The 12,635-nt window shown below is 30.1% G+C and overlaps 1 protein-coding gene across 10 annotated transcripts in view; it reads right to left on the reverse strand.

Annotated features, from left to right (window-relative positions):
- Positions 1-12,095, reverse strand: part of LOC108560443 (restin homolog) — a 19,482-nt gene extending 7,387 nt beyond the window's left edge. For 5 of the 10 annotated variants that reach the window (XM_017917989.1, XM_017917992.1, XM_017917988.1 and 2 more), the window contains exon 1: positions 7,331-7,559. In XM_017917989.1, coding sequence (XP_017773478.1) covers positions 7,331-7,343 — 13 coding nt within the window. In that variant the 5' untranslated portion in view covers positions 7,344-7,559. Of the gene's footprint in view, positions 1-7,330; positions 7,560-11,825 lie in introns of those variants that run through there. The other 5 variants (XM_017917993.1, XM_017917990.1, XM_017917986.1 and 2 more) reach the window with 3 other exon arrangements.
- Positions 12,096-12,635: the final 540 nt, after the last annotated feature.

The following is a 12,635-nucleotide window of genomic DNA, read 5'->3' on the forward strand; positions in this document are numbered from 1 at the left end:
ATATAATCTGACGTAACCTCAATAGGAAACAAAAAATGTTGATAAAACAAAATGTTTACGTTTGTATCATGACGTTGTTAGGTCAACAAAATAAGACTGTCAAATGTAATCTGACGTAACCTCAATAGGAAACAAAAAATGTCGATAAAACAAAATGTTTACGTTTGTTTCATGACATTTCGTTGTTAGGTTAACAAAACAAGACTGTCAAATGTAATCTGACATAACCTCAATAGGAAACAAAAAAATATTGATAAAACAAAATGTTTACGTTTGTTTTATGACATCCCGTTGATATGTCAACAAAACAAGACTGTCAAATATAATCATACGTAATCTAAATAGGAAACAAAAAATGTTGATAAAACAAAATATTTACGTTTGTTTTATGACATCCCATTGTTATGTCAACAAAACAAGACTGTCAAATGTAATCTGACGTAACCTCAATAGAAAACAAAAAAAAATGTTGATAAAACAAAATGTTAACGTTTCTTTCATGGCCACGCTCTATTCTTCGCATTTAGTCATTCTGGAATTCCAGAAGTCCATAAACGCTTCATCAAAAGCGATTTCGAAAGAAACAAAAAAAAAAACATCGTAAATCTTCCTCGAAAAAATTCGGCACGACGAAAAAAAAGAAACGTTATTTATTTGTTTCCACCCTGAACAGTCCATAAACTTCATCAAATAAACGCAGAAATCGTATGTGTATATAAACATACGAACGCATTCCGATGTGAAAACATTCACGAATATTTGCGGAATGTTTATTTAAGATTTTTTTTTGTGAATAAAACAAAACGAAATAATTTTTCTTTTTAAATAAAAAGAGAAAAGGTAAAGAATTGACTAGAAATGGAATATTTTTAATAAATTTCGTTATAAAGAAAAGAGAGAGAGATGGAAAACAAAAGAGGAGACAAATCACGTAGGCGACTAAAAATAGACGGAAAAGAGGATCAAGGAGTCGTTTGTCTGTGGGTCAAGTTCACATCGAGAGTGCGACATTGGAATCGCTGCATTTGTTCATTCACGAAACGAAATCGTTGGAAATTGCATTTCATGGAGAGAATTTTAATTAAAAAAAAAAATAGAAAATGAGACTAGTTCATACTCCACGTTAGTGCACAAAAATATCGAATTATGTCAACAAATTACTAAACTCTAAGAGTCTATTTATATAGTTTAGGAATTAAGTGAATCAAACGAGTAATAGAATTTTTGCAAAAAGAAACAGGGAATTCCGTTCAGTTTTACGACTGACCTACTTGCAGAGGAATGCAATGTAAACACAAAAGACCAACCAAGTCGACTGTACGAGTTTCCTTTTATCTCGAAGAAAATTATTGAAAATTTTGATCCAATCGAAGATTGCCATGAAACAAATGCAAATTTACAATCTGCACGATAAAGCAATTAGAAATTCTTAGAATTAAGTAACTTAAACTTGAATTTTATATGAGTTTCGTTAATACTAGAGATAAATATACACTAATTTAGATAAGATAGATATGAACACTTGTAATCTTGAAAGGAATATTTCCAGAAACTACTACATACTTTTGTTTTATGTTTTGTTTTTGGTCACGCTCCGCCATTTGTTAATTAATAGATGTGAGGTTATGAGGATTTTCAAATCCGTTGCATAAGGCGGCGGCGGCGACGAAACGAAACATTGTTTTGCATCCATGGAAACGTTATGCATAAACATCATCATCATTTTTATTTTATGTTCTCGTTATAACGGTAATGGCAGAAAACAAGCAATAACAACAACAACAATAATAACCTGACATTAATTAGTAGCAAGAATGATAAAACAAAATGCATTTCGATCACCTTGAAATTTTGTAAATTTTCGCTAATCTCTAAATACTTTGCAAGGCAAATCTTTGTCCACCGATTACGTGACCGTATTAATCATCTCCATGGTAACCTTAAACATAACTATTGTATTTCGTATGATTTAGTAATTATATAAATCACCATAGCAACACTACAAATTTAATTATATGTTTCCTTAATGAAAAATTACGAAATTTTTAAAATAATTTCCATAAAAATCATGTTGTTTTGAAGTTTGACAATTAATACTGTTTTTTGTTTTTTTTTTGTTTCTTCGACGACATATTTGTTTTTTTTCTTCTTCTCCTGTCATTTCGAAAGCGTATTTCCATGGAAACCATCAACAAATTCTCGCGAAAAACTAATTTCCATACACGACGTATCTGCGTTGCGTAAACATCGCCACCACTGATGCAATTCGTTATTATTGTTGTGGTCGACGTTTCGCGTTTTGTTTACGTTTTACGGGCGGACGTCGTCACCTACGATCGGAAAATTCCTTCCACGATCGAACAAATGAACAAATTTCCATTAAATTTTCGTTTATTTTTTTTAATACATTTTCTCCTCTCTACGCTACGTGAACTTTCAAAGGAATGCACTTTAAGGCGGATCGCGTAATCAAAGAGTAAATGTTGTTTTAAGGCTTGTTTTCTCTCCTTGCTGCTGCTCCTTTTTTCTTTTTCGTTTCCTTCTCCTAATAGTACATAAATTTGCCATTTCGAAAGTTCAATAAATTGTTTGTGCTGTTATAAGACAAAAAAAAAACAACACTCGTTTCATATTATTTAGACTTTACAATTCTCGCAAACTATTTCCACTCACTCTAATTATTAACCCAAATATTAAACTGTTTTCACAGTTATTTCAACATTCGCTAATTTAATTGGATTTGCGACTTTACGCACCGAACAAATCCTTGCACAACAATAAGAAAAACGAATTATCGTATTCATGTTAATCGTTGTTGTTATTATTATTATTAACGTGGAAAACTCCTAGAGTTATGCAACTTTATTTGATCTAGATTACAAAAAACAAAAGCAATTAAATCAATTTTCCAATTACGTATTATTATTCTAGAAGGCTTCGATTTGTCACATTTGTTTTCTCATATGTGCGTAGGATCTTTTTGCGACAGCGAAGAAATAACGGAATGACAACATTTCTTTGGCGGAAAAACAGCCGTTAAATCCGGAGGAATCGTATGAAATTTGCGACGAGACAAACATCTTTGAAAACTTAAACAAAATCTGTGTTTATCTACTCGCGTTTAGAAAGTAAACATGAAAATGTGTAAAAAGCAATGTCAACTTGAAAATAATTAATAAAGTATTAATAAACAATTGAATTTAATGTTAAGAAAACAACATGTTTTATTGGTTATACAACTAATTGAATTGACAGTTACGAACTGTCAATTCAATGACAAGTGGAATTGACAGTTACAAACTGTCAAAAAAATGACAAGTGGAATTGAAACGTTGATGTGTTTTATAAGAATTTACCTTTCAAATAGAGTGAGTTATTGTTTAGTTAAGAAAACGATATGTGATAATGAAGAATTATGGCAGTTCAATGATGATTTCGAACTTAAAACAATGCAATCAAAAATTGACGTAAAAGAACTGTCACTGTCAAAAGTGACAGATGGAATTGAATGAAACAAAGGCAACGTCGTTGATGATGATACGGTTTATGTAACCGGCGAGAGAACAATGGCAAATCGGAAGTTTAGTGCTTTTTCTTTGCCTTTTTCCGTCGATTGTTGTTAATTACGCTTTCGGCCACCCACGAGATTGTAAAGAAAAAAAAGAGTAGACAATACTGTAATGGGATCAAGAAGGATCACGTCTGACCTTCGACAGTTGCCTAGGTGATAGATAAAGAGAGAGACGGATCGTAGCGAAGTGTCAAGGAGTTGTTCCAGAAACGCGCCCACGAAAGTGCAACAATAACAAACAAACAAATGCACATCAATCTTAACGCGAACGTAATTTGAATACCGATTAACCAAAAAAAAAATGAATGATTTACGTTTGATTGATGAACATAATTAAATAATAATGTAGTAGATTTTCGTACTATTTTCGGATCGAATTGGTACGTTTGAATTTGAAACGGTCGTAACTGAAAGTCGTTGCATAATTCATGGCGCGCAGAAGACGCGCTCCTTGCGTATTCATCGCGGGTTGTGCAATTAACCGATTCTTGTAACTCCTTTTGGAGAAGCGTTTAAGAACCAATATAAATCAATCGCGTTGCAAACGCAGAAACGCATCAATCGCCTAGGTTTGCAACATCAAACTGCACTTCATCGCTATCTAGATTACTAGTTAAGATTAAATTTTCATTTGTTCTGTTTTGTTATATCACATCAAGATATAACCAAAGAAAACGTCAAACGTCAAATTGAAAACAAAACATACAGAAACGGATTTCATTTTGTGAAACAAAATCATAATTTGTTTGACGTAAAGTAAAAACGTCAAATGTCAAACGTCAAATTTAGAGCAATGAATAAACAAAACATAAAAAACCGATTCCAGTTTGAGAAAGAAAAGCGTAAAACGTTAAAAATAATGAATAAACAAAATATATACAGATCTATTCCATTTTAAATCAAAATTCCAATTTTTTGACGTAAAACGTAAAAACGTCAAATTGAAAACAATGAATAAAGAAAACAGTATAGAAGCAGATTCCGTTTGAAAACAAAATCGTAATTTGTTTGACGCAAAGTAAGAAACGTCAAATGTCAAAGTGAACGTCAAATTGAAAACAAAACATATAGAAACTGATTTTATTTTAAAATACAATCGTAATTAGTTTGACGTAAAATAAAAACGTCAAATGTTAAACGTCAAATTGAAAACAAAACATATAGAAACAGATTCCATTTTGTGAAACAAAATCATAATTTGTTTGACATAAATTAAAAACGTCAAATGTCAAATTTAAAGCAATGAATAAACAAAACGTAAAAAACCGATTCCAGTTTGAGAAACAAAAGCACAAATTGTTTGACGTAAAACGTTAAATTGTAAATAATGAATAAACAAAATGTATAAAGATCTATTAGATTTTAAATGAAAATTCCAATTTAATGACGTAAAGTAAGAAACGTCAAACGTCAAAGTAAACGTCAAATTGAAAACAAAACATATAGAAACGGATTTCATTTTAAAACAAAATCGTAATTCGTTTGACGTAAAGCAAAAATGTCAAACGTCAAAGTAAACGTCAAATTTAAAACAATGATTAAACGAAACATAAAAAAAAAACGATTCCAGTTTGAGAAACAAAAGCATCAATTTTTTGAGGTAAAACGTAAAAACGTCAAATTGAAAATAATGAATAAACAAAACAGTATAGAAACAGATTTCGTTCGAAAAGAAAATACTAATTTGTTTGAAGTAAAGTATGAAACGTCAAATTGAAAACTAAACATATCGAAACAGACTCAATTTTAAAACAAAATCATAATTCGTTAGACATAAAGTAAAAACGTCAAATGTCAAACGTAAAAACGTCAAATCGAAAATAATGAATAAACAAAACTGTATAGAAACAGATTCCATTTGAAAACAAAATCCTAATTTCTTTGACGTAAAGTAAGAAACGTCAAATGTCAAAGTAAACGTCAAATTGAAAACAAAACATATAGAAACGGATTCCATTTTGTGAAACAAAATCATAATTCGTTTGAAGTAAAGTAAAAACGTCAAAGTAAACGTCAAATTGAAAACAATGAATAAACAAAACAGTGCATTATAAAACAAAATCTTAATTTGTTGACGTCAAATGTCAAATTGAAAACAACGAATAAACAAAACAGTATAGAGAAACAAAATCAGATCAAAACATGAAAATACTAACAAACAAACAAATAAAAAAAATGGGATCAAAACTCTTCGAGTCATTTGTTTACACGTTTTCCGAAATAAAAGTTGCTGTCTAAAAATAGTGATGAAAACGAAACGAATCTTATCTTCGCGTAATTTTACGAATTACATGCTCTGAAAACAGAGCGTAAGAATGAATAAGAAATTAACAGTTAGCCGATTCCGTCATAAACACTCGAAGAACATTCCATTCACAAAGTTTAATAATAACGTTTTAATAAAAGACCTCTGCTGTTTGGTTAACAGTTAAACACTCGACGTGGGTTTAATGACAATAATTATTATCTGTTCTCCGCGTGTCTCTATCTCTTATATTATTATTATTTTACGCTTCACATTTTCAATTTACCTCCACATTATGTCACCTGTTCGGAAAACCCACGAATCACGTTTCATTCAATAAACCCCCGCACAGTTGACGTATGTTGTTATTTGCGGAATTTCGTTTGTTTTGAAAAATATTACTAAACAATGTCACATTAACGTCATTTTTTGGAGAAATACCAACTGAAATTTACGTTTCATTACCAACTGAAACGATATTAACAATTAATAGAACTAATCAAAACATTTGTTTGCTTAGAAACAAAATAATTGACAGACATAGTTTTATTACCAACTAAAATTATTTTAACAATTAATGTAACTAATAAAAACAAAAATTAAGAAATCATATAGATTCTTCATGAACATGTGCGATTAATCAACATGAATCTTATTGGAAAAAAAAAGTACGATAATTATTGAATAAATTAGTCAAGAATGAATTAGCAACGAATGCATATTTCTAACAAAAAAAAACAAAACTTTCCAATAACAAAATTTTTCCTTTGTTTCCATGGTTTCTATATAAAAACAAAACCCACTCACTTTATTCTTATTTTTTACTTAGTTAATGCTGTTATTTGTTGTTTTTTTTTTTAGAATGTTGAGAATTTTCCGAGATGAAAAACTTTATAATTTATAAGCAAAAAAAATCAAATGTGTTAGTTTCAATACACACAAAACAAAAAAGGAAAATTTGTTTTATTCAACGAGTTTCTCTTTTTTTCCAATAAATTCGCATTTTTTGAGTTAAAAATTGAATTGCCTACTAGATTTTTCTATAGAAAGTACAAAAATTTCTCTTCATCAAATAACTTATTTTTTTTATGATTAAAGATTACAAAATGATAATAAAAATTGCACTTTTCTAAATTTTAAGTGATTTAGAACAAATATAACAAAATTTAATAAAAAATCGTTAAAACCAAAGACTATTTTATAGTTAAGTAAAGTGAACTTAAGTAATGTTTTCTGCAAATTGCACAATTGATGGGATCACCGCGAATCCCACGATCTGCTCACATTTCAAACGTGTGTTTATTATTGGAAGTTCATAAAAGTTGTGCAAGTAATTGCTTATTAAATACAAAAAAAAAAGAATGCAATTTCCCACACACAAATTGTATGCAATAATCGTATTAATTAATATAATTGATGTAGTTTTTTTTGGTCATTTTCTTTAGTGCAAGATTTTTTTATTGGTGTTTTTGGGTTATTAGAAATATCCTACGTGTGTGTGTGTGTGTACTCACCGCGATAACTCATCTCCAAACAAAAAAACTTGAACTTTTATCGAAACGAAAATTTATAAAAATCCTGGATTTTAGATCCGAGTTGGCTGGTTTATTTGTAGACAGATGAGTGTAATTATTATTGTTTTATTTTTGTTGTTGTTGTTTGTGGTTGTTATGGAAATGGAGAATGAGGAATGAAACAACCGGAGTTGTCGACGGATTGTTGTTGAATGGGTTTGGTGAAGTCGGGAATGTCTGATTGGTTGAAGTGAGAGAGAGAGAGAGAGAGAGATAGAAACAAAAGATAAGAGGAGGAGTTCTGATCGTGCGCAGTTAAGATTTGAAAGGCACTGACTGAAACAGCAGACATCGATGGACGTGAAATGCAGCGCGAAAACTTTGCAACATTTGCGAATGTATTTATTTATCATTTTCGATTATACCTTCTAAACGGGTCGAGCGGTCGCACAAAGAAACTGATGGAATGTTGAGGATGAGGACCGTATTTGAGAAGAATGTATTCATTTCTGCAAACGAAGGAAAAACGCGAACAAAGCTGCAAAATCTTAGCTTATAGTCTATAAAAGATCGTATGAATTTATTTAGAAAATCAGATATTTTTTTTGTTATAAATTTATCATCAAAAATCTACCATATCTCGAAGATTAATTTGAATTAAGTAACAGTAATTATATCCACGTGAGCGCATTTAAAGACCGCTTTTAATCAAAAAAGAAATTGTTAAAAAAGTTTTAAAATTTTCGAGTTAATTAAAAAAAATACAAAAATATTTGAAAAAATCGCTATATTCGAAAAATTAATTTACATTAAGCAATATCAAAAACATCAAAGTAAGCGCAACAAAAAAGCGCTTCTGATGTAAAAATAAAATATTGAAAAAGTTTTATAACTTTGGAGTTATTAACAAAAAGAAAAATGTGAAAAATTTGTAAATTATAATAAACGATTGTTTTTGTTATTGTTACAAATGAAAGGATTATTTAAATGAAAATGTAATGCGTTCGAGCAACAGATGCAAATTACAATTTCGTATAATAATTTTTATTATTTTGTAAAGACGCAAATGCGATGATATAATATGCATTAATTCCAACTGTTTCAAAGTGTTTGTCTTGTCCGTTTTCAGGTGACTTCACGTGGTCAAGTGTGCGGGTGTTGCATAAAATTACTTGTCCATTGTTTTTTTTTGTTCGTTTTCAAAATCCACGTAATTCCGATGATTTGTGTTTTGTTTTTTTCTTCTTCTTTTGTGCTTCTTTTTTTTTCAATGACTACTGAGATTTAATAATCTCGCCCACAATCAACAAAAACAAAACAAATATATACATTTCAAATGTGTTGAAATAGTTACATTCCTGTCATTTTTTGTTTGTTTGTTAGTGACAAATTTATAATTGACGTAACTGATTTAAGTTGGTCACATTTAAAGTAACCGCATCTAATGGCAGTGACAGTTCAAATAATCAAACAAGAAATTTATGTGAATTGAATCAATTGGAATGAATTGAATGCGATTTTAAGAAATTGTTGTCTTCCAAAATCGTTTTTTTCTTTACGATTCCAATGAAATGGGGCGTCTTGCAGAAGGAAATCGCGAATTAATCTGTTTACCAGAGATGACGTTTCGTCGCCCACTCGATCATTCGTCTACTCTCTTTTTTTATATACACCAAAAACGTATTACATTCTTCGTTCCACAACCATAACGTATCCGATTCTCAGACGCTTTCCTTCTAAACACCCACGTCCCCAACATTTCTACAATTCAATTCATGTCGAAAGAAAGAAAGACCAGAAGCGGGAAGAAGAAACGCGCTCCAAATACACGATCCAAAACAACAAAAACAAAAAGAACTACTACCGGTTTCTATTTAGTTTTACTTAAAAAAAAAACCTAACCTATATTTATCTGTCATTTACGGTTTCTATAGAAACTAATTTATAAATTATGTAATTTAATTATGATATTTTTAAACAAAACTTATGAAAAACTTATTATGTAATATTGATCTGCTTTCTTTAAATTAAAATTAAGCATTAAGTAATTATGACAATGATATAAAAAACTTTTGTTTATGCAACCAAACATATCAATTAATTAACATTTGTATTGTTACGTAACACGGATAGTGCCTCCATCTACATTCAAGAAACAAAGTATCAATGACACATGTTGTACGTAATAGTTGTCACATTGAAATTGTTCAATAAATTTACAAATTACTGATTTCGTAATTATCCAAGTCAATAATATTTGGTAATAATTCTGAAATTGATTATGGCTCATATCTAACAGTAGTAGTATATGCAACAAACATATCAATTAATTAAAATTTGTATCGTTACGTAACACCGATAGTGCCTCCATCTGCATTCAAAAAATAAATTATCTATGACACATGATGTACGTAATAGTTGTCACATTGAAATTGTTCAATAATTTTACAAATTACTAGTTTTGAAATGTATCTAAGTCAATAATATTTGTTAATAATTTTGAAATTGAATATGGCTCATATCTGATATTAGTATATGCAACAAACATAACAATTAATTAACATTTGTATCCTTACGTAACACCGATAATGCTTCCATCTACATTCAAGAAACAAAGTATCTATGACACATGTTGTAAGTAATAGTTGACACATTGAAATTGTTCGATAATTTAACAAATTACTGGTTTTGTAATGTATCTAAGTCAATAATATTTGTTAATAATTTTGAAATTGAATATGGCTCATATCTGACATTAGTATATGCAACAAACATATCAATTAATTGCTATTTATATCGTTACGTAACAACGATAGTGCCTCCATCTGCATTCAAGAAACAAATTATCTATGACACATGTTGTACGTAATAGTTGTCACATTGAAATTGTTCGATAATTTAACAAATTACTGGTTTTGTAATGTATCTAAGTCAATAATATTTGTTAATAATTTCGAAATTGAATAAGGCTCATACCTAACAGTAGTATATGCAACAAACATATCAATTAATTAACATTTATATCGTTACGTAACACCGACAGTGCCTCCATCTGCATTCAAGAAACAAAGTATCTATGACACATGTTGTACGTAATAGTTGTCACATTGAAATTGTTCAATAATTTAACAAATTACTGGTTTTGTAATGTATCTAAGTCAATAATATTTGTTAATAATTTCGAAATTGAATATTGCTCATATCTGACATTAGTATATGCAACAAACATAACAATTAATTACCATTTGTATGGTTACGTCACACCGATAGTGCCTCCATCTTCATTCAAGAAACAAAGTATCAATGACACATGGTGTAAGTGATAGTTGTCACATTGAAATTGTTCAATAATTTAACAAATTACTGGTTTTGTAATGTATCTAAGTCAATAATATTTGTTAATAATTTCGAAATTGAATATTGCTCATATCTGACATTAGTATATGCAACAAACATAACAATTAATTGCCATTTGTATTGTTACGTAACGACGATAGTGCCTCCATCTACATTCAAGAAACAAAGTATCTATGACACATGTTGTACGTAATAGTTGTCACATTGAAATTGTTCAATAATTTAACAAATTACTGGTTTTGTAATGTATCTAAGTCAATAATATTTGTTAATAATTTCGAAATTGAATAAGGCTCATATCTGATAGTAGTATATGCAACAAACATAACAATTAATTACCATTTGTATTGTTACGTAACACCGATAGTGCTTCCATCTACATTCAAGAAACAAAGTATCTGTGACACATGTTGTACCTAATAGTTGTCAAATTGAAATTGTTCAGTAATTTTACGAATTACTGATTGCGTAATGTACCTAAGTCAATAATATTTGTTAATAATTTTGATATTGAATCTGCAGATGACAGTTTGAATGTTTTATAATTCGTGTAAAGTAGCCTAAGTGTCTCATATCTTACAGCAGTATATGCAACAAACATATCAATTGTATATTGTTATATAACACATGGTGTCTCCATCTACATTCGAGAAACAAATTATTTTTATGCAGGTTAGACAACGCGAAATAATAAAAAATTACTAGACTTTGTATGAAATTATTGATGATTAGATATAAAATCAAGAAAAAAAAACTACTCTCTTTATATGCAAATAATTTAAATTGGAAACGCACACACACAAAAAAAATAAAACTAAATAAAGACAAACAAGCGAATTCGTACACTTACCGCATTATTTAGCAAACTTCGATTTTCCAAAAGAAAATCAATTTGTAATACTTGATCAGTTCAAAAACAAAATCTCTTTAAGACGTCAATTGTTAAAAAAAAACAATTGTCAATTGACGTTTGAATGTAACGTCAATTAGGTTGCCTACAAATTATTTTATTTCTTTTATGAATAAATCATCGTGTTTGAACTGATCCAATTGGAAAACGAAAATATGAGAAACGAAACAAAAACGAGAAGCGTTTCGTATCTATCTGTCAATGTCAAAATAAACAAAAAAGACTTACTTTTTGGTGTGCTGCATCCTGTCGGCGGCAAAGCGAACTTGCTCGAAGCTCCCGTCGCCTGCCCGATCCTCGATCCGGGCCTGGACTGACTTCCGGAGAATTTCGGAATGCCGGAACGCGCGCTGCTCGTCGACCGTTCACTTCCGGCCGTAGAACGCGCGTCTTCGGCGATCTCGTCGCCGCCGCCGCCGCCCCCGGGGGACAGCAGATCGGACAGATCGCTCATTATTAATTAATTAATTAATTAAGACTACTAAATTTTAAGAAAAAATAAATAAAATTTCAAAAGTAGCAAATATATTTTGCTACAAATTAAATAAATGCTGTATCAAAAAATTACTTTAAAACCGAAGGGAAAGGATCGAGGCACTTATTTTTATTTTGGAAATAATCGCACATTTACCACCGACGAATCTGAAACAAAATAAGAAAAAAAAAACTAAAATTATTATCGAAACGCCATCTACAATCGTTATTTTGTACTTTATAAAAGTTAAAAGTGATACTTAATATCTTAAAGTGACGCCATCTGTGATTCATCGATGAACCAAAATTGCTTACGAAATTTGCATGCTTATTTATTGCAAAAAGGATGATTCAATTCAATTGAGATTGATGATCAAATCTGTTTGTGTAATTATGCAATAGGGTTTTCAATAATTCATCGATCCGTATTTGGCACCGGCGCAATTAGCGTGAGAAACGAACAGAAGGAAAATTCGTTCGGAATTCGTGAGTAAACTACGATCGAACATTAATGTATTAGGAATAGTTGGTATGTGTTTTGTTGTTTCCACGGGCAACACGCAA

Source organism: Nicrophorus vespilloides, unplaced genomic scaffold (genome assembly GCF_001412225.1).
Source record: "Nicrophorus vespilloides isolate i.1.1-1 unplaced genomic scaffold, Nicve_v1.0, whole genome shotgun sequence".
In the NCBI taxonomy this organism is placed as follows: Eukaryota; Metazoa; Arthropoda; class Insecta; order Coleoptera; family Silphidae; genus Nicrophorus; species Nicrophorus vespilloides.